Genomic DNA, 24,358 nt, shown 5'->3' with positions numbered 1-24,358 from the left:
TGACTTTGTGTCTGTCCAGGCACAAAATAAGAAGAACAAGTACGAGATTCTCAATTTTCTAATCCTGTATCTTCTACTTAAAAAAAAAAAAAAAAAGATTTTATTTATTTATTCATGAGAGACACACACAGAGAGAGAGGCAGAGACATAGGCAGAGGGAGAAGCAGGCTCTCTGCCGGGAGCCCAATGGGACACTTGATCCCAGGACCCCGGGATCACTCCCTGGGCTGAAGGCAGACACCCAACCACTGAGCCACCCAGGCGCCTGTGTATCTTCTACTTTTGACAGCACTTTTCACACCCCTGGGGGGATGTTGGGATATGATTTTGTTCTTGGCTCACATTTTCACTGTGGCCTAATTCCTCTACACCTACCTGTTTTGCTAAGTGTCATTTAAATCTTTGACTTTATGGTTTAAATCTTAGGGTTAGATGTATCCATTGGTATTAAACTGGCTGTAAGGAACAATGAAATTAAAACAGTGACATAAGTAAGAAAGAGGTGTGTTTCTTCTTTCATGTACAAATAATCCAGAGGCATTTAAGACAGGGCTAGTTGGATGGCTTCATGGAGTCTCTAGGCACCTGTTTTTCAGTGAGGGTGTTGATAATTGGCTTTCCAAAAAAAGAGAGAGAGAGAGAGAGACCCCCCCAACACCTTTGATTTGTACTGCTTTCCAATTTCCACAGTGTGCATGCTGTAGCATTGAGCACAGACTGTGTAACAGATACAGATCTTGCTATCGTGGAGCTGCTAGTCTAATGGTTGATATAAATATTAAATATTCACACCAATAAATATTTAATGACACGATATAGTTAAATGCTATAAAGCAGAACAATGCTATGGCAGCATTCAACCAGGGGACTGAATCTGTAACAGGTGTGGTCAGGTGGTCTCTTTGAGGAAATCTGCCTCGTTTATTTTTAGTGGTAGGGAGGGACATCACAAAAATTCACAGCTGTTCCAAAGGGCAAGGGAACAGCCTTGCTACAGCCTTGGCCAGAGGATAGCTGGACGCTGACTGGTGAGGGTGGTGGCTGCAGTGTCACTGCTGAGACCCAGCCAGATTTGGAGCTGCGAGAACCAGTTTCCTTCCTGTCGCCACCCCAAGAGGAAATAGCTAGCTTCTCCAACAGTGGAGGAAAAAGGGAAGAGTGGAGGGGTACAGCAGGATGTCTCAGGTGACAAAGGAACTGGTTAGATATTAGGGGTTTCCAAGCAAATCTGAGCCTTTGGACAGACCAGGGCAAGGACCCCAGAGTCAGTGATCTACACATATGGCTGCTGGGGGATTTATTTTTAACAACAAGGAGTTAAAAAAAAAAAAAAAAAAAAAAAAAACAACAACAACAACAAGGAGTTAGAGGTGCACCGTCCAATACAATAGCCACTAGCCACAGGTGGCAATATAAGTTAAAATTAAATTGAATTAAAAACAAATAAAAACTGAGTTACACTATTCATATTGCAAGGGTTCAATAGCCACATGTACATCACCACAGAGAGTTCTGTTGGACAGCACTGGGCTAAAGCACAGGTTTTGGAACTGGGTAAACTTGAGTCGGCATCATGCATGCCTGTGTTACCTCAGGTGAGTGACTTGCCCTCTCTGAGCATCACTTTTATCCTAGGTACACAAGGATAATGACCAATAGCTGACAAAGGAGGTAGGACCTCATGAAAGGAGAAGGGGGCTCTGGCCCCAAGGAGAGAGCAACAGGAAAGTGCGCTGATTGGAAACAGGGATTTCAGAGCCAGGTAGCCTAGTTTGGAGAACAGTTCCACCTTGTTCTACCCATGTGACCCTGAGGAAGTGGCATACCCTCTCTCTGAGTCTCCCCTCTGCCAGTAAAATGGGGATGGATTCTCTTTTCCTCAGTAGGTTGAGTGAAGATAATATGATACATGAGGGTAGGAGCTGGCACACAGACAGCCCTCAGCAGACAACATCTGAATTCAGGTCTGCTCCCATTACTGCTAATCATAATGACACGGTAAGTGGCTTTGTGTCGGTCACAAAACCATTGATGCTCCTCTACTGTTAGATGCGTCCAGGCAGGGGCTTCATCCATATTCCTTTCCCCTTGGCCTGCCATCTACCAGGATTCTCCAACAGCTCAAAATCAAGTAGTCAATCTTATTTACAAATGGGCCGTGGGTTTCTGGGGGTGGTGACCACCTCCCTCACTTCTCTGCATCCAAGGTATGTTTGTTTTTTCTTTTTTGAAAAGGAGCCAAAATAAGTTGCGCGTGCAGAAGACATTTTGGGGTGTCTGCCCAGCTTACAAGGCAAAACCTCCCCTACTTTCTGAGCAATGAGCCCCCACAGACAGGGCTGAGCCCCTTGAACTCTGCTTGTACAAATCATTCTGGCTCCCACTGCAGCCACAGGAATGGGACCACAGTTGACACTTGACCCGAGTGAGCCAATCAGATGCCTTCTCTGGGGGTTTCAGGAACAAGGTGAAGGGATTCTGTGGACTTGGAAGTGATGGGATCATGTCTCTCCCCACATGGATAGAGAAGCACTGAGCACCCACCTGTGGAGAGAGACACAGAGAGAACTGTGAATCCCCTGTGCCCAGAGAAGAGGATGACAAGGGATGAGGACTGGGGCCTGAGAAGGAGGTTCCAGCAGCGTTCTTACTTTCTGATCATGCACTCTTGCTTTTGGTGGGAACTTGAAAAAATAGCCACGGATTCTTCTCTCCATCAAGAGTTGGTGTTCATTTCCTACTCCTCAAATCTGGGATGGCTATGTAGCTGGCTTTGGCCAGAATGTGGCAGTAACAATGATGTGCCATTCTTAACCTTGGTCCCAAGAGGCATTGCCCCTCTGCTCTCACTCCTGGAATCCTGCCTCTGTCATATGAACAAGCTTGGGTCTGCCTGCTACAGAATGATAGATGATGTGGAGGACAGGTTAGTTGTTCCAGACAACTGTCCTAGTCCAGACACCTCCTGGGTAACTGCCAGCTCATCACAGGGGCGTGAGTGGGCCCAGGAGAGATGAGAAGAATGGCCCAGCTGAGACCAGCCCAAACAGATAACCCCACAGAATTCTAAGCTAAATCCATGGCTGTCTTCTTAAGCCATTAAAATGGGGGGATAGTTTGTTACACAGCAAGTTCTAACTGATGCATACTTGGATTTTTAGAAATCTTCCTGGATATTTATATTAAATTTGTTCCCCCGCCTTTTTAGATTTTATTTATTCATTCATGAGAGACACAGAGACATAGGCAGAGGGAGAAGAGGCTCCCCCTGGGGAGGCCAATGTGGGACTCAATCCCAGGACCCTGGGATCACGACCTGAGCCAAAGGTAGATGCTCAACCACTGAGCCTCCCAGGTGCCCCCATCCTTTTGTTTTTATTGGACCACTTAAGTGAGTATCCTTTGCTTTCAGTTCATGAATTTCACGAAATACGGACTGCTTGTATAGGTGGTTTCCAGGGATTTGGGGAGCTGGCCAGGTAGGACGCTGGCAGCTGGGAAGAGGGAGAGAAAAGCAGTCTCTGGGACTCTCAGGAAGATGAGAACATCCCAGAGACAAAAGATCAGGAGGGAGGAGGTCTCATCAGGAGCTCCCAGGAACATCATCTTGTCCCCCAGCCTCAGAGTTCTCTTGCTGCCCTTCCTGGCATCACTTTGAGGCTGACAGACAAGTGCCCACTTCAGCAGCACATCCGTATTCTTTGTCTTCTAGCCCTATAATGAGAGAAAGAGAGAGAGAGAAAGAGAAAGAGAAAGAGAGAGAGAGAGAGAGAGAGAGATTGTCGTCATCATCATCATCATCACCATCACAGATGTGGCTGACATTTATTGAAGGTTTACCATGTGCTGGGCACCATTTGCAGTGCTTTATTCCCGCCGTGTCATGTAATCTGCACATTTTCCCTTTGAGGTACCTATTACCATTATCCTTATTTTACAGATAGGGTAGAGGGTCCCATGGCCTTAACTACAAACAACAGGGATCTCTCCTGGCCATTGGTGGGTGTTGTGGATGTGTGTGGAGCTTCCCTTCAGCCCACACCCCTCTTTCCTAAGAACTGCTCCTCCTCACTGGGAGGGTCAAGACAGCCACGCCTGTCCTAATGACCTCATTTCCTGAGGCTGGTTCCTTCTGGCTGACGTCAGCATCCATCTGTCATCATACATCTTGGCCAAAATGGTGGGAGGACAGGAAGTGACCTCTCCCGCCTGCTCATGAAGGCAGGGGCTGGATTTCTTATCTTTCCCCTCCAAGAACATGGTTTTGGGTTAGGATCTGGGTTTGGTTCAGTGTCAGCCATTTGTCAGCTGCGTGTCCTGGGGGAAGGTGAGTTTCTCTGAGCTTTGGTTTACTCGCTTGGAAAATGAGGACAAGAACGTGCCCATCCTTCAGAGTAGCTGTGACTTGAAGGCTCCCAGCACTTACTGAGGGCCTGGGAAGTTGCAGCTGCTACAGTGATGATGAGGTAGGGGATTCACGTAGCAGCCTGGCCCTCCCCCACCCCTGGAAGGTTCTACACAGGACTCACAGACTGGAGACCTGGCCCCAGCCTCTCCCAGCTGATCCACAAGGCCTTTGCAAACCACGTCAGCTGGCAGTACACAGGCTACAGAGTCGCGTGTTGTTATGGCAGGAAAAAAGGGAGCAGAGGTTAGGAGTGAGAACTAGGAGTGAGGCCAGGTTCCGGGTTTGAATCCCTCTCCAGCTGTGGGGTCTGGGGCCAGTCACTTCTCTCTGAGACTTAGTTCCTTCTTTGATAAAAACAAGGTCTTTTTCTTATCCACTGCCCTACCTCCCTAAGCCCACCTGCTGAGCTCTTGTGGAAATTAGATAGAATGATGTTTTTTTTTTTTTATTTTTTTTTTTTATTTATGATAGTCACAGAGAGAGAGAGAGAGAGAGAGAGAGGCAGAGACACAGGCGGAGGGAGAAGCAGGCTCCAGGCACCGGGAGCCTGATGTGGGATTCGATCCCGGGTCTCCAGGATCGCGCCCTGGGCCAAAGGCAGGCGCCAAACCGCTGCACCACCCAGGGATCCCCTAGATAGAATAATGTTTAGCAAGCAGGTAATAGGTGCTCAGTACATGGTAAGATATTATAGTATTACCATAATAACTACTACATCTAGCATTGAGATGCAGTCAGGTGTAAGTCAGATCCCATCCCTCCTCTACTCTAAACCCTCCATGGCTTTCATGTCATTTAGAACAAAAGCCAAGTCCTTATATGGCCCACAAGATCTCCGTTCCCTCTCTGATCTCATATCTCATGCCCTGTTTCTCTTCCCACTCCTCACACCACTCCAGGCATGCTGGCCTCCTTGCTATTGTTTGAACACGCCAGGTGAAGTCCTACCTCAGGGCCTTTGCACTGGCTGTTTTCCCTGCGGGGTACGCCCTTCTGCCAGACATCCACTGACATCCATCCCTCCTTTGCTCAGTGTCTTTGCTCAGATGTCACTTTCTCAGGGAGGCCTTCACTGACTTAGTTAAACTGTGTCCCACCCCAACCCTGGCCTTACTTCCCAGCCTTACTCTGCTGCTGAGCACTCATCATTATCTAACACGCTCTCTATATTTTACTTGGTCATCACCAGAATTGCTGGTGTCTCAGACTAGAATGCAAGTTTGTGCAGGCCTGGACTTTCTGCTGCTATTCCCAGGGTTTTCCCCAGTGCTAGCAGCGCAGATACTCGATAGATGTGTATAGAAGGGAAGAATATGGGGCTGACCGTATTCCAGGCACAGCTGTAGCCACTTTAGAAATACTAGCTTGTTTCATCCTCACGATAGCCCCTGAGGATGGCATTTTGTATATGGTCAAACTGAGGCACAGATGGGGTATGACTTGCCTCTGCCTTCACTGCAGGTACGGAACAGAGCTGGGATTTGAACTGAGGCAGATGAGCTCCAGAATCCCTTTCTGTCTCTCTGTTCCCCGGTGTTCCACCTTGGGTGGGTGCACCAGGGGTCAATATCATCCTCCCTGAGTCTAAAGCTTCTTGGGAAGAGGCTACCAATTGGGCTTCTGTCTTGCTGCAGAGTGAGCTCTGTGGCTCATGGGGGCCGAGCGGATGTCGGGCAGTGGACAGGGGTGAGGACAGCACGTACTTTAGACTCTGGACGATGGTGAAGCTTATTCCTCCAATCAGCATCGCTGCCCCTACATTTCCAGCCACGAGGAGGCTGATGGCAGCTCCTCCTGACAGGGAGAGAACAGGGTCCGGCTCGATGGGCTCAGCCTCTGTGGGATCCACTTTCTCTTCTGGAGGAACAAGAAAGGGTGAGACTGAAGGAGCCATCCTCCCTCCACACCCCTGCCTCCCACCATTTCACCTCCTGAATGTGTCTTCATCCCATCCCCCTCCTCTCCATCCTCTGGTCTCCACCCCAGCCTCTTCTTGGCTCTCCTGCCCCAGTCTCTCCTCCCACCAACCTCCCCACCACGCAGAAGCCAGAGGGGTCCATGGAAAGCTCGAACTTGACCCTGTTCCTTCCCTGCTCAGAATTTTGCTGAGGCTTCCCAGGACCTGGGGAGGAAGCATCTCTCATTTTAATCTTTGAAGCCCTGCTACCTGCAGCCTCAGCTCTCTCTCCTCTCCACCTTTAAAACTCAGTCCCACTGGACTCTTCTCAATTTTCTTTTTTTCTACTCAATTTTCTAAGCTCACCTCTCTTTCCTACTTCCCAGCCTTTGTGCTCCTAGAATGCCATTTATGCCATTTTCCTTCTCTTGGCCTGGATAAGTCCTATGTACTCTAGTACTGGCTCAGATGTCCCCTCCTCCAGGAAGCCCTCCCTGACCTCCTTGTTGGGTCAGGTGGCCTTTTGGGTCCCATATCCCTTGGCTCTCCCACCCAGCCTTGCCCACTCTAGTCATTACTATTTGAGGGCAAGGCCAGGGCTGTCTCCAGAATGTCCCCAGCACCACCCAACACGGGCTGGTTATGTAGTAGGCAGTAGGAAATTAACATTTCCAGAAGAGTTGATGAATGAGTAAAGCGGGGTCTCGAAAGTCATTCTCAATGAACATATCAGAGTCACCAGCTGCTATAATATTTGCACTTTTTCTCTTGAGAATCACCCCAAAATCAAATCCTGAAGCTCCAATTGGATCCTGGCTGGGAAGAGATGGCAGCTCTCTGGGGCCTACCCCAGCCAGGCTTCCATCACTCCTGCCCTTTCCATGCTCTGGACCTTTGCTCATGTGTTCCCTGCTGCCCACATCCTTCCCTGGCTTCTCTACTGGCCAGGTCCTCTATACTATTCTAGCTCACTCCAAGTCTCTTGTCCTCCATGCATAAATACATGAAAAATATATTCATGAGGATAGCTGCTATCATTCTTCTTTTTAAAATAAAGCTCCACATCCAATGTGAGGCTTGAACTCATGACCCCAAAATCAAGAGTCACATGTTCCACGAGAGAACAAGCCGGGCAGCCTTAAAGCACCTGCTTTCTAACAGGTGTTCTGCTTGCCCCATTCACACATTATTTCTGCTCCTTATGACAATCTTGCAGAAGTGTACATGGTCACCCCCATTACACCCAGGAAGAAACAGAGGCTCAGAGAGGGGAAGTCACTTATCCTAAGTCACCTGGCCAGGGAAGCACAGGGGCAGGAATTGCATCCAGGTTTGACCGGCTCCCAGACTACTTTCCTGATCCCAACTAGCTGTTCTCATTATTGCCATCTGGGGCTCTGCACATTTCACTGCATACAGTAGTAGTCACAAAAGTAATAATAATATGGATAATACTAATTGCAGCCACGATACGAGCTCATGCTTTCTGAGCACTCCCTAGTGTTCAGTAGTACTCAGCACTACTATTTGAAGCTGTTTGCCTGCTTATCTCATTGAATGCTCACAACTACACTTTGGGGTGGGTGCTGTTATTATCCCTATTTATAGACAAGGACACTGAGGCACAGAGAAGTCAAGGCACTGGTCCAAAGTCACACAGCCAGGACGTGGTAGAGCCAGAGTTCAAATTCCAAAGCCGGTGCTCAGAACCACTCATTATCACCTGCATTTTTTTTTTTTTTTTTTTTTTTTTTGCAGGTGTGTGCTGAGACCTGAGAGGCCAGGTTCACACAGCCAGGAAACAGTTGGAGCCAGGAACCAGACAGCTGGCTCCAGATCCGAAGCTGAGCTTTCATTAGAGTTCATCTCTTTCAGCTGCAGCCTCTGCAAAATGGGCTAATCACCCCACTCTGCCAGGCAGGTGGAAGAATGGGATAGCATCTTGGCTATACAGGGTTTCAGAGTGGGTGGCTTTGTAGAAGGCTCAATGCAACCAAGGATGCAAAAGTCTGGAGTGGGGGTGGGGGACTCACCTGGCAGCGAGATAGTCACAGGGTCAGAGGGATACTGTCCTTGGCTGTTCTTGGCCGTGCACACATAGGTGCCCAGATTCTCCCAGGACAACCTCCGGATGATCAGCAGAGCCCCAGTCATGTAGGGCTCCCCATTGAAGGTCCAGTGTAGCACGGGCTTGGGGGTGATATAAGAAGCCAAACAATTCAGGACCACTGAGTAATTGAGGTCACTCTGGATAACGCCATCGATGTTGTAGGGGAATGTGAACAGACTCACCCTGTTGGAACTGGCTGTGGGAACAAGAGCAAGGCCACATGGATGGAGACCACTCAGAGAGGCTGAGCACTTCTTTTGTCCACTGCAGGGACATTCATTCATTCATTCATTCACTCATCAACAAATGTATTTGGAGTTCCTGATCTGTGTCCAGTCCTGCTCCAGACCCGGGCGTACCGCTCCCCCCAATCCCTCACCTTCATCACTTCTAACTGCCAGCACCTCACCCGTTGCCCCAGTACTTTGGCCGCCAGGGCCTGCTCTGCCCAAGGAGGAAGCAGGCCAGAGAATTGGGAAATGAGCACACCCAGGGGCAGGCCTATGCAATGACAGGCATGGGCTGGTATATAAATATCCCAGCAACCCAGCCTTCACTTGGACCTGGGTGAGGCCGAGTTGCTGGGAGGGAGTGGATGGATTCTGGATTATTTTGAAAGCTGAGCCCACAGGACTTGCTGATGCATTGGAGAGAGAGAAAGAGAAGAGTCAAGGGGGGCCTCCAAGGCTTGGGGCTGGCGCCACTGGCTGCTGGGAATGCTCTTTACAGAGATGGGGCATACATAATAGTTCTCTTTCCAATGTTTCTTCCAGGTTAAAGACTTGAGGTCCAGGGGTTGTTAGGCCCAAGCTTCATGGTCAGAGAGAGGCCCAGCGAGTATTTGAACCTGGAAGTCTGATGTCGTGGTGAGTACTGGGAGACTCCACAGGGAGCGGATTTCCAAATTCAATGCAATATGATACAGTGAAAAGAACTTTAGTTCAACCTGAGAACTCATGCAAGGCTTCCTGGAGGAGGTGGTGTCTGAGCTAAGCCTTGCAGGAGGAAAAGGAGCCCACCAGGTGTAGAAACAAGAAGCAATGTAAAGAACCACCTGGATCTGGCTCTTACTAGGAGCCAAACACCATTCCAAACACATGCTAACTCATGGTCAGTTATACTGTGAGTGAGACGGATCCGTGCTTGGGCAAAATTATTTAGAAAGTTGTGATCAGCATTTGAAATGTGACATGAAATATAACAGAAAATGCCAGAATGCATTGCTCATAGCAATAATTGTTATTTTATGACACGTCTTTCAATTACTTGTGGTGTGTGTCTATGTGTACACTCCAGGTCTTGAGGTGAAGTTCATTTCTCACTGTGGGTCTTGATCGAAAAAGCTTGAAAACCACTGGATTTACACACTTAAATTCTCAAAAACAACTTGATGAGGTAGGATCTACCATGGCTCCATTTTACAGATGGGAACACCCAAGTATACAGATGGGAAGTCACTTTTCAAGGATGCACAGCTGGCCAGAGGCAGAGAAGGTATGTCTGTGCAAGGCCATTCCGGTTTCAGAGGCTCCACGAGCTCAGGGCTGAGAAGGGCATGGGCACGGGGGGGCTCTCCCCACCCTGGTACCCTGGAGATGGTGCTGGGCTAGAGAGGCACCAGGGAAGGAGATAAGCTCCAGGATCATAGAGAGTCCTGTAGAATCCCAACATGGCCTCTTGCTTCTAGGTGACCACAGGCCATTGACATCACCTCTCTCTCAGCCTTAGATCCTCACCTGTGCAATGGGGTTGGTGCTTGGAGCATCTGCTTTCTCAGGTTGCTGTGAAATCCCCCGTGTTTGGTACAGAGTGAGGGCTCAGTAAGTTGGAGCTGGTCCTTCCTGCTTTTTGGTGTTTACTAGCTGGCCTCTCTGCAGGAGCACTTTCTCCCATTCTTTGTGGGGCAAACTCCTGCTCCACCTACATATCCCAACTTGGATGGCCCCTCCTCTGGGAAGCCCTACCTCTCGCTGCCTGGGAACGTGGTCCCTCTCAGCCCCATTCACCCTTGCCAAGTATCTGCTTTGTCACACTCCTGTGTCCTCTGCTAGTTTCCAGCACCATGTCTTGGGGGTGTCATGTTTCTGATGAGCAGGCTACCTCGGGTGTCCAGTGTCTCCTGGCCTGTGTGGCTGTGCCCCTGGGGCCAAGAAGCAGAGAGAACACCATTCAGGCTTCCAGGAACAGGCAGGCGGGCACCGGCTCCTTCAGTCAAGAGGTCTGGAGACGCAGGGAAGGGCAGCTCCGAGGAGGCAAGGCAGGTGCAGGATGCGATCAGGATGCCTTGGGGGAGGTGGAAGGGAGAGGAGAGGGAGCAAATGGGACCAAAGTTGAGATGCTGCCCCAGCAAATAACCCTTCCTGATTTGGGCGAGAAGGGGTATGGCACATTGAGAGTTGATGATCAGGGCGATAGTGACAGATATAATGTGGGGTGGGTGAGCCTGGGTGGCTCAGCTGGTTAAGTGTCTGACTCTTGATTTCTGCTCAGGCCATGATCTCTGGGTCCTGGACTTGAGTTCCACACTCAGCAGGGAGTCTGCTTGAGGAGTCTTCTCTCCCTCTTCCTTTGTCCCTCCCCCCACTTGAGAGCACTCTCTCTCTCTCTCTCTCAAATAAATAAATAAATTAATTAATTAATAAATAAATCTTTAAAAAATAGGAAATGAAAAGGGAGCATTCACTGAGCACCTTCTATCAGCCAAATGCTGTTCTAAACACTGAATATGTATCATCTTACTTACCCCTTACATTGACCCCACCAAGCACACATTACTTAGGGTATCCTGCAGATCCGTTCTCTAACCTTCTCTGCCCTGTTCTGCGTCCCGAGAAAGTCTGACTTCTCTGAGCTGCATTGCTGGGTCCCCTTATCTTTTGCTTCCAGTTAGCTTCTGCCAATGGGAATGACTTTGAGGTAGCTGATCCCACAGCTCTCTCCCTGCTTTGTTAACATGGGCCGGCTATGTCCCTCTACTAAAGCTGCTGTTGGTGGCCCTCTCCATATACCACTGTCTCTGAGTTTTGGGGTCTGTTCTTCCTCTTACGGCTTCTAGCACAGAGTGGGTAACAGCTTTCTGCTGTGGCTAGACCTCTGGTGCTGCATGGTCTCAGGGGGGTTTACTTATGCCCTGCTTACATTTCTGCAAATAGTCCCTTTATTAAACTCCCCTCAAGGGGTGCCTGGGTGGCTCAGTTGGTTAAGTGTCTGCCTTCACCTCAGGTCATGACCCCAGGGTTCTGAGATTGAGCCCCAAATTAGGCCCCTGGGTCAGCGGGGAGTCTGCTCCTCCCTTTCCCCCCTGCTTTTCCCTCTCTCTCCTGCTCATGCATGTGTGCTCTCTCTCTCCCTCACATAAATCAATAAAAAATTTTAAAAGTCTTTAAACCCCTCTCATTAGTTTTTTGAGTAGACCATTTTTCCTGCTTCAACCCTGAGTGACACAACTATTATACCCTGAGTAGGACTGAGGAAATGGAAGCTCAAAGAATTGAAGACCATTGTCCAGGATGTCATAGGTGGTAAACAGCAGAATTCTGTAGTAGACTGGTGATTGTGTCCCACTGTCCCCAGTTGCTCTCACTTCCTTTAATTACATTTCCATGCAGCTTAGGGTTTAGAGCAGAATCCTTAGAATCTGGCTCCAGACCCTATGAATTTACCCACCCCATTCTACTGGCTCTCACTGGATTGACGGCTGTTGCAATAAGTACACAAGATCCAGTCATAAAAGACTAAAGCATTTGAGATGAAAATGTAAAGAACTTTGGCCAAGTGAAAAAAACAAACACTACCCACCAAGTCAAAAGAACAATAACATGCCAGGAAAAATTATTTGCAACAGATTTCACAGACCAAGAACTCATTTCGTGAATATGTAAAAAGTTCTGAGATATCAATAAGAAAATAGAAACATATACAAAGGATATGGATAGGCAACTCATAGAAAAGAAAATTCAAATGTCTCTTGACATAAAGAAAATGTTCAGCTGTGCTCCCGGTAAGAGAAATGCAAATTAAAAACACACCAAGGTAACACCTTTCACCTATCAGGTTGGCAAAGATCCAAAAGATTGATGACTTGTCTGTATTGGTGAGGCTGAGGGCAATAGGAAAGTCCTATTCATGGCTGACACAACCCATGAAGAGGGCTGTCTGGTAAAGTCTTTCGGATTAAAAAATTTCCATATCCTTTGACTCTGAAATTAAACATCATGGAATGTGTTTTACAGATACATTTTCTCAGTATAAAATGTCTAATGGTCAGGGTCATCTGCTACCCCTTAGTTATAACGGGTAAAGATTGGAAATATCCAAGTGCCTGACAATAGGGAACCAATTTAATAAATTATGGTCCATTCACACAATAGAACAATACAGTCATACAAAAGGCTGAAGAAGCACTCCAGAATGCCATCAACTGAGAGGGAAAGATCTCCAGAGTAAGTAGTTAAAAAACCAATTTAATAAATTATGGTCCATTCACACAATAGAACAATACAGTTATTATACAAAAGGCCGAAGAAGCACTCGAGAATGCCATTAACTGAGAGGGAAAGATCTCCAGAGTAAGTAGTTAAGATACAAAGGCATGCTTCTGGATAGTTCTTATGGTGTGTTACTTTTGATGTAAAAACAGAAGAAAAGTAAATATATATATATATATATGCATTTCTTATAAACATATAAAGAAACCCTGGGAGGATTCATACATAAAAACAGTGGCTCTCTGTGTGTGACAGCGGGGAGGGAAGGAAAGAACTGGGTGAGTGGATAAGACAGTGACTTCACTCAAGGCCTTTTATTGAGACTCAAACCTTTGAGACTCAAACCATGGGAATGTATAGCCCATTCAAAAATTAAGTAAAATTTTCAGATGCCTGGGTGGCTCAGTCAGTGAAGCGTCTGTCTTTGGCTCAGGTCATGATCCCAGGGTCCTGGGATGGAGCCCTATGTAGGGCTCCCTGCTCAGCGGGGAGCCTGCTTCTCCCTCTCTCTCTGCCCCTTCCCCTGCTTGTGCACTTTCTGTCAAATAAATAAATAAATAAATAAATAAATAAATAAATAAATCTTTTAAAAAATTAAGTAGAATTTGAATAAAGAACATAAGAGAGCATAAACTATGTTCTTAATAGTCTTACACACACACACACACACACACACACACACACACACCCCAGAATGTAAGCTCCAGAATTGGATGGCCAATGTGCAAACCCCAAAACTTATTAGCTCTGGTGACTTTGGGAAAATTAATGATCCTCTCTGAGCTTCAGTTTCCTTATCTATAAAATGGGAATGATAATGCTTCCAGGGATTTTTCAACTGGGGAGGATTTTGCTACCCCCAGGGGGACATTGGCAATGTCTAGAAATCTTTTTGGTTGTCACGACTTGGGGTTGGGGGTGTGCTACTGGCATCCACTGGGAAGAGGCCAACGAAGCTGCTCAGCATCCTACCATGCTCAGGACAGCCCCGGCAAGAAGGAAAGCATTGGACCCCAAAAGTAAGCCGTGTAGATGTTGAGAAGCCTTGATCGAATGCTTGTAAAGTGCTTAGAACAATGTACCAACAAGGCGACCGCCAAATCAGTGCTTGACATTACAATGATAATTATCATCACTGCTACCATTCTTGCTTCTGCAACTGCAAGTACTAGGTATAGTATAAATATGTCTTTTAAAGATTAAAAAAAAAAGGCAATACAAGGGAGCCTGCGTGGCTCAGTCGTTGAATATTTGCGTCTGGCTCAGGTTGTGATCCCAGGGTCCTGGGGTTGAGTCCCGCATCGGGCTCCCCCACACGGAACCTGCTTCTCCCTCTGCCTGTGTCTCTGCCTTTCTCTGTGTCTCTCACAAATAAATAAATAAAATCTTTTAAAAAATTTAAAAAGCAATACATAAGTGGTTATGTTTTAAGGATCAGAAATACCCACTTACAGAACAAATGTTAAAACATCAGCTTTCTTCATGAGTGGGAAGTGGTGGCGAGGGGGTGATGACCCCCAGGGCAGCATCACCAGACACAGACAGTGCTGTGTGTGAAAGGTCTGTGGAAGGGCAGCTGCTGGGAGGGGGGATCAGCTGAGAACCTCACGCTGGCTCTGCCAGGGTCTCTGCCAGATTCTCCCAACCATTACTCACCGGTTGCCTCCACAACTCTGAGATCAGCACTAGTCTGTTTTATGTCAGGGAAACTGAGACAGAGCGAACTTGAGCCTTAGATCCAAGGTCGTAAGTGGATAGTTGGGAGTTGTCTCATCTTAGGGCCGTCTAGGTGGGTGCGGGGCTCACTGCCCACCTCCTACCTCCACTGATTTTATCTCTTAGCTGGCAGCTGGTGTGATTTGTCTTTATTTAAGATTTTATTTATTTATTCATGAGAGACACAGAGAGAGGCAGAGACACGACACAGGCAGAGGGACAAGCAGGCTCCCTACGGAAGCCCGATGTGGGATTCGATCCCAGGACCCCGGGGATCACAACCTGAGCCAAAGGCAGATGCTCAACCACTGAGCCCCCCGGGGGGCCCCTGGTCCTGAATTCTGAATCTACCCTTGCCAGCCAGCCGTCCTGGACTCTGCCCCTCTCTGAGCCTCACTTCCCTTCTCCTAAAAAGGGTCAATAAATAGCACGGCCTTCTGGGGATTTCAAGAGTTCTCGAGCATTTTTCAACTGACTGGAGTCAGAGCTCTGACAGGGGGCAAGTCTGACTTGGAATAGAGACTCCTCTCGCTGGGAGTAGAGGACTGTCCTCTCCCTGTCCCCAACCTGTGGGTGAAGCCATTGTTTCTTACTCACCTGTTAGAAGTAGCCTCTTCCAGGCAGGGCTGCGGCCGGGGCGGGCGTCCAGAGGACACCTCATGCCTCGTTCTGTCCAGGGGCCACACAGGGGAGGTCGCCAGGTCTGGAGTGGGGGCCTCCTACCCTGCGCTATCAGGTCGGCATACCTCAGCCCCGCCCCCGTCCTGGCCCCATCCCCGCCTCCCTTCCCGGCCCTTGGCTCCTCCCAGACCTGCACTCTTCTCTAGCATTGTTGGGTTAGTGGGAGTGGTGCGGGGGGGGGGGGGGGGGGGGGGGGAGCATACAGGGCAGGATTCTGGGAGAAGGGGCTTGGGGGTTTCTCTCCCTTTCCTCTCTGCATCCCTTCCAGCCCTCCTGGCGGGGAGAATGATGAAGATGGAGAGTGGGGCAGAATGGTCCTGCCTCTGTCACTTCACATCAGAGGAGAGGAATGGGCAAAGAGTATCAGGTAGGAGGTGGCCGGGGCGTCGCTTGCCTCCTGACTTTGCTCCAGTCTCTGTGACTGTCAGCTCTGAGCTTCTACTTTTCTCTCCTGTAAAATGTGGATTTAAAAAAAAAAAAAAAAGATTTTTATTTATTTTATCATTTATTCATGAGAAAGAGAGACAGAGAAGCAGAGACATAGGCAGAGGGAGAAGCAGGCTCCCTGCAGGGAACCCATGTGGGACTCGATCCCAGGACCCCAGGATCACGCCCTGAGCCAAAGGCACGCAGATGCTCAACCAGTGAGCCACCCAGGTGCCCCACTGCTCCCTTTTCTTAGTGTCTTACACAAATCATCTCACAGCTGACTGCATCTCATTGCTCCAGTCTCAAATCAAATACCAATTGCTCAAAAGAGCCTTCCCTAATCCTGCTGTAGGTGAGGCCCCAGCTTCTTGCTAGCAAGACACACTGTTTTCTTTTCTTTCCAATATTCACTACTGTCTGAAATTATTCATTTCCTTGTCCACTTGTTTATTATTTGTCTCCCCTCTCCCCCATCTATTTCTCTAGAATGTCAGAAAGGTAGGGATTTTGTCTGGGTGTGTCCAGACAGTGTCTAGACCAGTGGCTAGCATATCATGGGTGCTAATAATTTTTTTTTATAGTGAATGAAGAATGAGTAAGCGAGTGAGTGTCATGGTAGGTTGGAATTTGAACTCCCACCTGACTCAGCAGCTCATACTTTTCCCTCCCAGAGAGGTCCAGGTTGTCTCCTGGGGCAGAGTTTCATCCATGAGCCTTTGAAAATAGTTATTATCAAGTGACTTGGTGATATCTTTATTGGCATTAGCCACATTGCCTTTTTTGATGATTTTTGTGAAGGCCTGCTGGGGCAATTAATCAGGCCAGGAGACCACCAGTACGTGATAAGCAAATATTTGCAACACGATTAATAATCATCAGTGGATGAGGAGTCTGTGCTTTAGCTTGTTTAGCTTTCAGGCTGTTTTATCAGGATAACAGCACGTGGAGTTTCATTTGAGAAACCAGCCTTCTCACAGTTGCAGGGAGGGGAGGCCCAGGCCTGGCCAATTAGAGCACTTCATCCTCCAACCACAGTGATTGGGGAGAGGGTTGGGCACGTGACCCAAGCCTAGCCACTAAGAGCATTTCAGCACTGTGTGTCAGTGATAGCTGGACACATACCATCCACCACAGGCTCCAGAAAAGCAAACAGAGGACTTTTATTGGAACTCTGGAGGAATAAAGCATTTTCTTTCTGTCTGGCTTGCTAAGCTGACGGGATCTGAGTATGGAACAACTGGAAGCCCTCTTTCTATCATGAGTAGAGAGGCTGCCTAGAATGAGGCCAACACATAAGAAAACATAGTCAGTAGATGGACAGATGACATTTAAACACCTAGATCCAGCTGTGCCTGAAGTTGGCATAATCATTCAGCTTTTGTATCATCTGAGTCTACATATTTCCATTGACCTTCCTGGAACAATTTGATTTGGGATTTAGTTACTTGCTTCCAAAAAAATAAAAAATAAAAAATAAAAACAACCTTTGATGGAAAGTAGAGGTGAAAAACAGAGTTTTTTGAGAGCATGTGATTTAAGATCTAGTGGAGACTGAGGATGGGTAGGGGATACCCTGGGGGAGGAGGACGATTAGCAGGTCTGTGTTTCCCAAGCCTCAGCCTTTCTCATACCACATTATAATTCCTTCCATATGCACACCCCACCTGCACTTTTGTTTATTTACTCAATATTTGACTTAAAAATGACTCATCTAAAGTAAGCTTGACTCAATTTTTAGACAATAACACCCATGAAATTACATACTAATATGCTACTTGCATCAATGCAGATGACAGCAAAAACATAATGATGAAAATAAAACATAACTGTCCACATAACTGCAAAATTTTTGATGTGTCACTGAAAGAACATGAGCCTTGATCCATTGCACAATAATGTGAAGATACTTACTGCTGAACTGTACCTTAAAAATGGTTAAGATTGAAAAAAAAAAAAAAATGGTTAAGATTGGGCAGCCCTGGTGGCTCAGCAGTTTAGCGCCGCCTTCAGGCCAGGGTGTGATCCTGGACACCTGGGATCGAGTCCCACGTCGGGCTCCCTGCGCGGAGCCTGCTTCTCCCTCTGCCTGTGTCTCTGCCTCTCTCTCTGTATCTCTCATGAATAAATAAAAACAAAATCTTGAAAAAAAAAAGAAATAGCTAAGCTACATTTGCAGAAATCATAACAAACCATCATCAAGTCCATAGGTAACCGGGGGAAGGGTTAGCTAAGTAGGAAAACAGAATGCAAATGGCAGATATAATGAGTCACTTCTGTTTCATTAGCATCAGCTTAACCAATGGAGCAAGTTCAATCTGGATAGTGATGTCTTGTGGATATTATGTAGGCCCTGAAATGGGATGATTAAAAGAGAGAAGAAAAGAAGAAGGAGAAGGAGAAGAAGAAGAAGAAGAAGAAGAAGAGAAGGAGGAGGAGGAGGAGGAGGAGAAGAGAAGAAAAGAAGAAAAGATGAAGAAAGAAGAAGAAGAAGAAGAAGAAGAAGAAGAAGAAGAAGAAGAAGAAGAAGAAGAAGAAGAGCTACTTCACCTCTATGGTATTTTTCTGCCCTAAAACCCAGAACCCCAGTCTAAGTATGGGAAGAGCTTAGCTGAACTCAAATTGAGGGACATTCTACAAAATAGTCTGTATTCCTTAAAATGGTCACAGTCATGAAAAAACAAGGTAGGACTGAGAAATAGTCACAAAGGAGGCTCGAGACACATGAAAACTAAATGCAATGTGGGATCTTGGATTGGATCCTGGAACAAAAGAAGGACATTAGTGGAAAAACTGGTGAAATTGGAATCATGTCTAGAGCTAAAAAAAAAAAAAAAAAGAATGAGTCCCTCTTGGAGGAGACAGTAATGACAATTCCTAGCATTTACAAAGAACTTGACACTGAATGAGGGGGCACAGTGCTGTATGGCAGGGGAGGCCATCGTCCTATTACAGAGGAGGAGAATGAGGCACAGATAGCCAACCTATCCAAGGCCATGTCGCTGGTACATGACTGGCAGACCCAGATGCTGGTTTCTAGAATCTGTGATCTTAAGCATTATATACACCAATCTTTTAGTCCCTTGGACCTCCTAACACTAATAGGTGTTAGATATTGTTTCCGCTTTTTCAGAGACAGGAGGAAACAGAGATATACAATGAGTGTGGTTAAATACATTGTCCAAGGCCAGACTCATAAGGCCAAGCCAGCCTTACTTCCTCTGGTCCTGGGACGATGAGTTTCCTGAGACACAGGGTCAGGTCCTGTTTTCCTGGCTCCTTGAGCTCTTGTAACATCATTCATTTCTCCCAGCCTGTGTGTGCAAGTATGTGCATATGCACATTTGCAAGGGCTTGGTGTGTTGGAGGAGAGCAGTAAAGCATCATTTAACTAATAACACGACAAATAACCAGTGCTGGGTGGCTCTGGACAAAGCTGAATTGTAGAAGGCAGCTGGAAGGACAAAAGGATCTTTTGTTCCACCAGGGGCTAGGTTTAGATAGGGAGAAGTCTTACTACACATGTTTCATGTTTCCATGGAAAGACTGGTCAGAGGCAACCCCAGCTCCTTCTATGGGGTTTGGAAATATCTGCCTACACCATGCCTGAGGACAGAAGAGTACTGATGTTTACTGGGCTAAATACCCTGTGATAATAGGCAGGACCGTCCTCTACAACAGAAACTTGTCTCACCTAAAATGTCAGTAGAATCCTAGTTAGAAACCTGGAGTTGGATAAGGCCCTGGTTTTTGTTCAACTTCCCTGTTATGAGATTGATGAGTCTGGGGTGGCTCAGACCCCCTCCCTCTGTTTTTAGATTTACATATCCCTAGAAAGAGTCCATTTTGGCGTGTCACCTTCTGCTATGTGATAAAGGGCCTACAGGAAATAAGATGATCTGGAAGAGAAATTAGTGGTGCCCTCACCCCTGATATATTAGGCCCTTCTCTCACAGTTAAAGTAGTTTCCCCTGGGCACATGGTTGTCTGGAATAAAGACTACGTTTCCCAGTCTCCCTTTCAGCAAGTGTGGCCCCAAGGCCAGGTTCTGGTCAATGAGATGTGAGCAGAATTGCCCTTTTGGGGTCATGCCCTGAAAGGAATGAGGTCTTTCTTTCTTGGTTTCCCTTCCTTCAGGCAAGGTTTCCCTTCCTTCAGGACATGGTGGAGTGGCACCTTGGACCACTGGGATGAGTACAACACCATAGAGATGGCCAAGAACAGGATGGAAGAACCCAGGCTCTGGACACCTTCATAGAGCAGAGCTGTATGCCAGCTTGCACTATTACAGAAGAGAGAAATATATTTATATGTATTTATGTGTTATTAGAGCTATTCTTATTTTGAATCTGTTACACACAGCCAAATTTATATCCTTAGTTAAGTTGCTCAATTTAAGGGAGCAGAAAGCAGAGGGAGGTGATGGCAAACCCATTAGGTCGCACAGCTCAGTCATGTTTCCTGATATTCTTTATTGTTTGGTGAATAAAACCAACATGTTGCCCTCTCTTTCTCTTTTACTTCTGGATCTCTCTCTCTCTCTCTCTCTCTCTCTCTCTCTCTCTCTTCTCTCCTGGTTCTGCCTTTAGGCCAGGATGAAGTTTGATCATTGAGATCTTAAATCTCCGCTCAGTTGCTGGTAGGAAAGTGGGTGCAAAGACACCAGATTGTCTGGAGCGTTTTCTGCAAAGCCCCACTTACACAGGGGAAAGACCAGATATGGGTTTCCCCTGGATGTAGGGAGCTGAAGAGAAAATGTCCCAGGGGTTTTAGATTGTGGATTTGCTTGCTCAAGCCTTCTTTCTTCTGGGCGTCTTTTCGTGCTACAGAGGCAGGGAAGCTAAAACCACACTTCCTCACTTCTCTTGAAGCCAGGGTTCTGCCAACCTGACATATTTCATGAGATTTGGAAAGGGGAAGTGAAATGGTGGCCTTGCTTATGATGCTTCTGCCACAGATTCTGATGAGCACAGTCGTGGAGAGGTTGGTGTCTTTTTCTGGGCCACCATCAGTGACTGGCTTTGTGCATTTTGAGAAGATCTTATCTTTATGAATCTAGCAAGCATGGCATGGTTCTAGAGCCAAGAACTCCAGTAGTAGCAGCTTTTTGATTCCCCAATTTTCTAGGATACTTACTAGTGGTAGCAGCTCCCCCAGTGGGTTAGTTCTGCAGCTTCAGATCTTTAGCCTGTGGGGCCTGATAGAACTGGCTTCCTTTTCCTTCCCATCAGAGAGCACTCAGCTAGCTCTCTTTCCGTGAGCTAGGTCTGTCCCCTTGAGCCTCTCAGAATTGGAATCAATCTAGTCCTAAGTCAAGTCAGATGTACTGAATGTCACAGCCCCAGATCTACTCTCCCAACATTTAGAAAACACACCAACATTTCCTGCATGAAAGCAATTTTCTCACATTACTGTTCCAGCCATGATCAATAGAAGGAAAATATGAATTTAAGTGACATGACACCTTGTTTGAATAAGATCTAGCAGAATTATGATATCATTTTTAGCTCCATGAGGGCAGGAGAAGAGAGAAGGGACAATGAAAACTCCTAAGTCTGGGATGCCTGGGTGGCTCAGCAGTTTAGCGCCTGCCTTCTGCAGGGCATGATCCTGGATTCCCGGGACTGAGTCCCGCATCAAGTGTCCTCTCCAGGGAGCCTGCTTCTCCCTCTGCCTATGTTTGTGTCTCTCTCTATGTGTCTCTTGTGAATAAATAAATAGAATCTTTAAAAAAAAAAAAAAAAAACCAAACCTCCCAGGCCTTTGTACTTTTCAGGAAAAGGGAGTGTCAGTGTAGATATTATTAGCAAGGGCAACAGATTATTAGTTAAGACAAGCAGTCCAGATTTTAGAGGTGTTATGGACTAAATTGTGGTCCACTCCAACCATTCATATGTTGAAGCCCTAAATTCCAAAGTGACTGTATTGAAGACACAATTATTAAAGAGATAATTAACTTCTTTTTTTAAAAAAAAGGTTTTATTCATTTAGAGAGAGCATATGTATGTGCACACGAGTGATGGGGAGGAGCAAAGGGTGAGGGAGAGAGAAACTCAGACAAGGGACTCCATCTCACAAACCTTTCAGATCACGACTTGAGCTGAAATCAAGAGTCAGACGCTTAGTTGACTGAGCCACCCAGGTGTCCCAAAGAGGTAATTAACTTTAAATGAAGTCAGAAGGGTGGAGCCCCAATCCAATGGGACCAGTGTTCTCATAAGACGAAAAGATATCAGGGATATGTGCACACAAGGCAAAGGCCATCTGAGGGCACAGCAACATGATGCCCATATACAGGCCAAAGAGAGGCCTCAGAAGAAACAAACTCTGCCAGCATTGATCTTGAACTTCCTCCATGAGGAAAAACTCTTGATATTTAAGCCATCCGTGTATCCAGTAATACTTTGTTATGGCAGTTCTAGCAAACTAATACAGGAGTTGGAAGGTGGCTGTCGGAGGATGCAGCAACATCAATCTTTGAAGCCTGGCTGTCTTATAAGACTCCTTTGCTAGGAATAGATTTACAAGGACAGTTTCATTAGGCAAGGTCTGCTTTTCCGAAACTACAGGAGAGTACAGAACATTTTCTCTTTCTTGCCTTGCTGAGATTTTTGTTACCAGCAGTTAGAACAGCCTAGAGTTTCAAGGCAAAGTCTTGCAATTATACATAAATATATATTTTAAATATATAATATAAATATATGATATATAATTTATATATATTATTTTATAATAAATATATATGATTTTATATATAAAATATATATATTTAACACTATGAGAATAAGGAAGTAGCTTTAACATAGTAAAAACTTTCACAATGTGCAGAAAATGCAAATTTTAGGATTATGGGGGAAAATTTTCAGTTGGTAGTAATCATGCCTCAGATAAACCTCATTGGCTATGATAGTGCAGCTGTGAAAAGCTTATGAATAATGGGATTATTAACAGATAAACACAAGGCATGCGACATTTTTCACCCACCAAGATAAAAAGAAATAAAGTAGGAGAGAAAAAATAAAAACTTTGGTTTGAATTGTTCCAGATTGGCTTTGAACCTGCGCCATCTTTTAGGCTTAATAATCTGTCACTTTACATCTCATTTGGTGGTTAATGGTGACATTTTACTAGCCCAAATTTTGGAAAATATCTGCATTTGCACAATTCCTCACTTCTTAGAGAATTGTATTGGAAAAACTTTTGTCTTCTTGCAAAGCTGAGGGGTCTATAATGGTGACGACTCCAGTCTTCAAAGTCTTACTGAGGGGTAGGGAGTGGGGTGGGCTTCTTCCCCTTAATGTCCATCTCGTATTTTAAGACATTTGTGTATTTATTTATTAAGATTTATTTATTTACGAGAGACACACAGAGAGAGGCAGAAACACACAGGCAGAGGGAGAAGCAGGCTCCCCCAGGGGAGCCCCATGCAGGACTTGATCCCGGGACTGGACATCAGGCCCTGAGCCAAAGGCAGATGCTCAACCACTGAGCCACCCAGGCGCCCCTACTTTAAATCCTTTTTAATGGACATTTCATCTTGCCACCTGTGTCCCTGCTCCTCACTCCATCCCACGCTTAACTGAGCCTGGGCTATGATCAAATGCGCAAACCAGCCTTCAAAATATCAGTTTGGACATTTCTGGCTGCATAACATGGGTGTCCTAACTCAAAATGGTTTGAAACTCTGACATGTACGATCCCATGTAGCAGGGCTTCCTATGATGGGGCAGTTCCCGGGCTGCTGAACACGGCTGCTCAGTGCTAACTCCGCAACCCCAGGTTCCGCATCTCCCTTCCCAGCTCTCAGCACGCTGCACCCGAGGTCAACTCCCTCCGCGGACGAAGACGACCGCCACGTGCCCGCCAGCAACTGCAGCCGAGCCCCCAAAGATGAGAAGCGCCGGTCCCTTCCTAGATGTCCTCAAGAGCCAATAAAATTTTTCCCACCATCCCCCTGGAGACATCCTCTCGCTCGCCATTGGCCAGAGCCAGGTCACATGACCAGTCGTGGGCCTGGGAGCATCTGATTGGCTGAGTCTTCGGCCAATCAGGATTTTTGTCCTTTCTGAGGGGCTTCGATCCGGAAGCCAGGGCCCAGAAAGAGAGGGAAGGGGCGCTCACGTGGCGCTGGGGCTGGTCCAGCGACGAGGGCAGGGAGGAAGGGGTGCTGCCGAGGCTCCCCAGCGGCCTCCGCCAGCGTGTGAGTTCTGCAGCACCCGAGGCGGTTCCCGGCGCCCGCGAGCGCGGGTTCGCAGCCTCCCTTCCTGTGGCCCAGCCTCCAGCGCTTCCATCCGCAGGACCTCACCGCTAAGAGCAGCCCCATGAGGCCGGAGGGTGGGGTCGGGGCTGGGGCCTGGCCCCTCCTGCCGACAGCCACGGGAAGGAACCATCCTGAAAGTGGGTCTTCTACCCCACACCCGCTTCCAGTTAAGTTACCTGCAGCTTCGGCCCTCCTCCTGCCTGAAGCCTCCAGAGGCGCTGAGCCAGCACTGCCCAGGTAAGCGGCCCCAAAGTCCGGACGCACAGAAACTGTGTGTGCCACCCTAACTTTTTAAACCATGAATATTCGGAATTACCTGTTACACAGCGGTAGGTACATCCCTACACGAGGACACCAGGCAGTTCCGTGAGGT

The 24,358-nt window shown here is 47.0% G+C and overlaps 2 protein-coding genes and 1 non-coding gene across 8 annotated transcripts in view; 1 reads left to right on the top strand and 2 right to left on the bottom strand.

The window, feature by feature from the left end:
* Window positions 1-1,469: 1,469 nt before the first annotated feature.
* Window positions 1,470-15,409, bottom strand: IGSF23 (immunoglobulin superfamily member 23). Of its 2 annotated transcripts, XM_026014099.2 has the most exons (5): window positions 15,216-15,409; window positions 10,516-10,698; window positions 8,339-8,611; window positions 6,112-6,265; window positions 1,470-3,714 (listed from the first exon to the last, which is right to left on the bottom strand). In XM_026014099.2, the coding sequence occupies exons 1-5, from the start codon at window positions 15,277-15,279 to the stop codon at window positions 3,681-3,683; spliced, it is 708 nt and encodes a 235-aa protein (XP_025869884.1). In that variant the 5' UTR covers window positions 15,280-15,409; the 3' UTR covers window positions 1,470-3,680. The 2 variants fall into 2 exon arrangements, with proteins under 2 accessions (XP_025869884.1, XP_025869885.1); XM_026014100.2 differs by lacking the exon at window positions 10,516-10,698 and having other exon boundaries at window positions 3,190-3,714; window positions 15,216-15,373.
* Window positions 15,410-22,518: 7,109 nt separating this feature from the next.
* Window positions 22,519-22,652, bottom strand: LOC112931576 (U4 spliceosomal RNA). The gene has a single exon (XR_003237326.1). It is a non-coding gene; the product is annotated as a U4 spliceosomal RNA (small nuclear RNA).
* Window positions 22,653-23,750: 1,098 nt separating this feature from the next.
* Window positions 23,751-24,358, top strand: part of CEACAM20 (CEA cell adhesion molecule 20) — an 80,694-nt gene continuing 80,086 nt past the window's right edge. For 2 of the 5 annotated variants that reach the window (XM_072754598.1, XM_072754594.1), the window contains exon 1: window positions 23,795-24,222. The gene's annotated coding sequence lies outside the window, so the exon portion shown is untranslated. Of the gene's footprint in view, window positions 24,223-24,358 lie in introns of all 5 variants that reach the window. The other 3 variants (XM_072754608.1, XM_072754612.1, XM_072754621.1) reach the window with 3 other exon arrangements.

The sequence above is a fragment of the Vulpes vulpes genome, chromosome 1 (genome assembly GCF_048418805.1).
Source record: "Vulpes vulpes isolate BD-2025 chromosome 1, VulVul3, whole genome shotgun sequence".
Taxonomy (NCBI): domain Eukaryota; kingdom Metazoa; phylum Chordata; class Mammalia; order Carnivora; family Canidae; genus Vulpes; species Vulpes vulpes.
The sequence above is the reverse complement of the archived record's forward strand: the minus strand, read 5'-3'. Positions and strand labels throughout refer to the sequence as shown.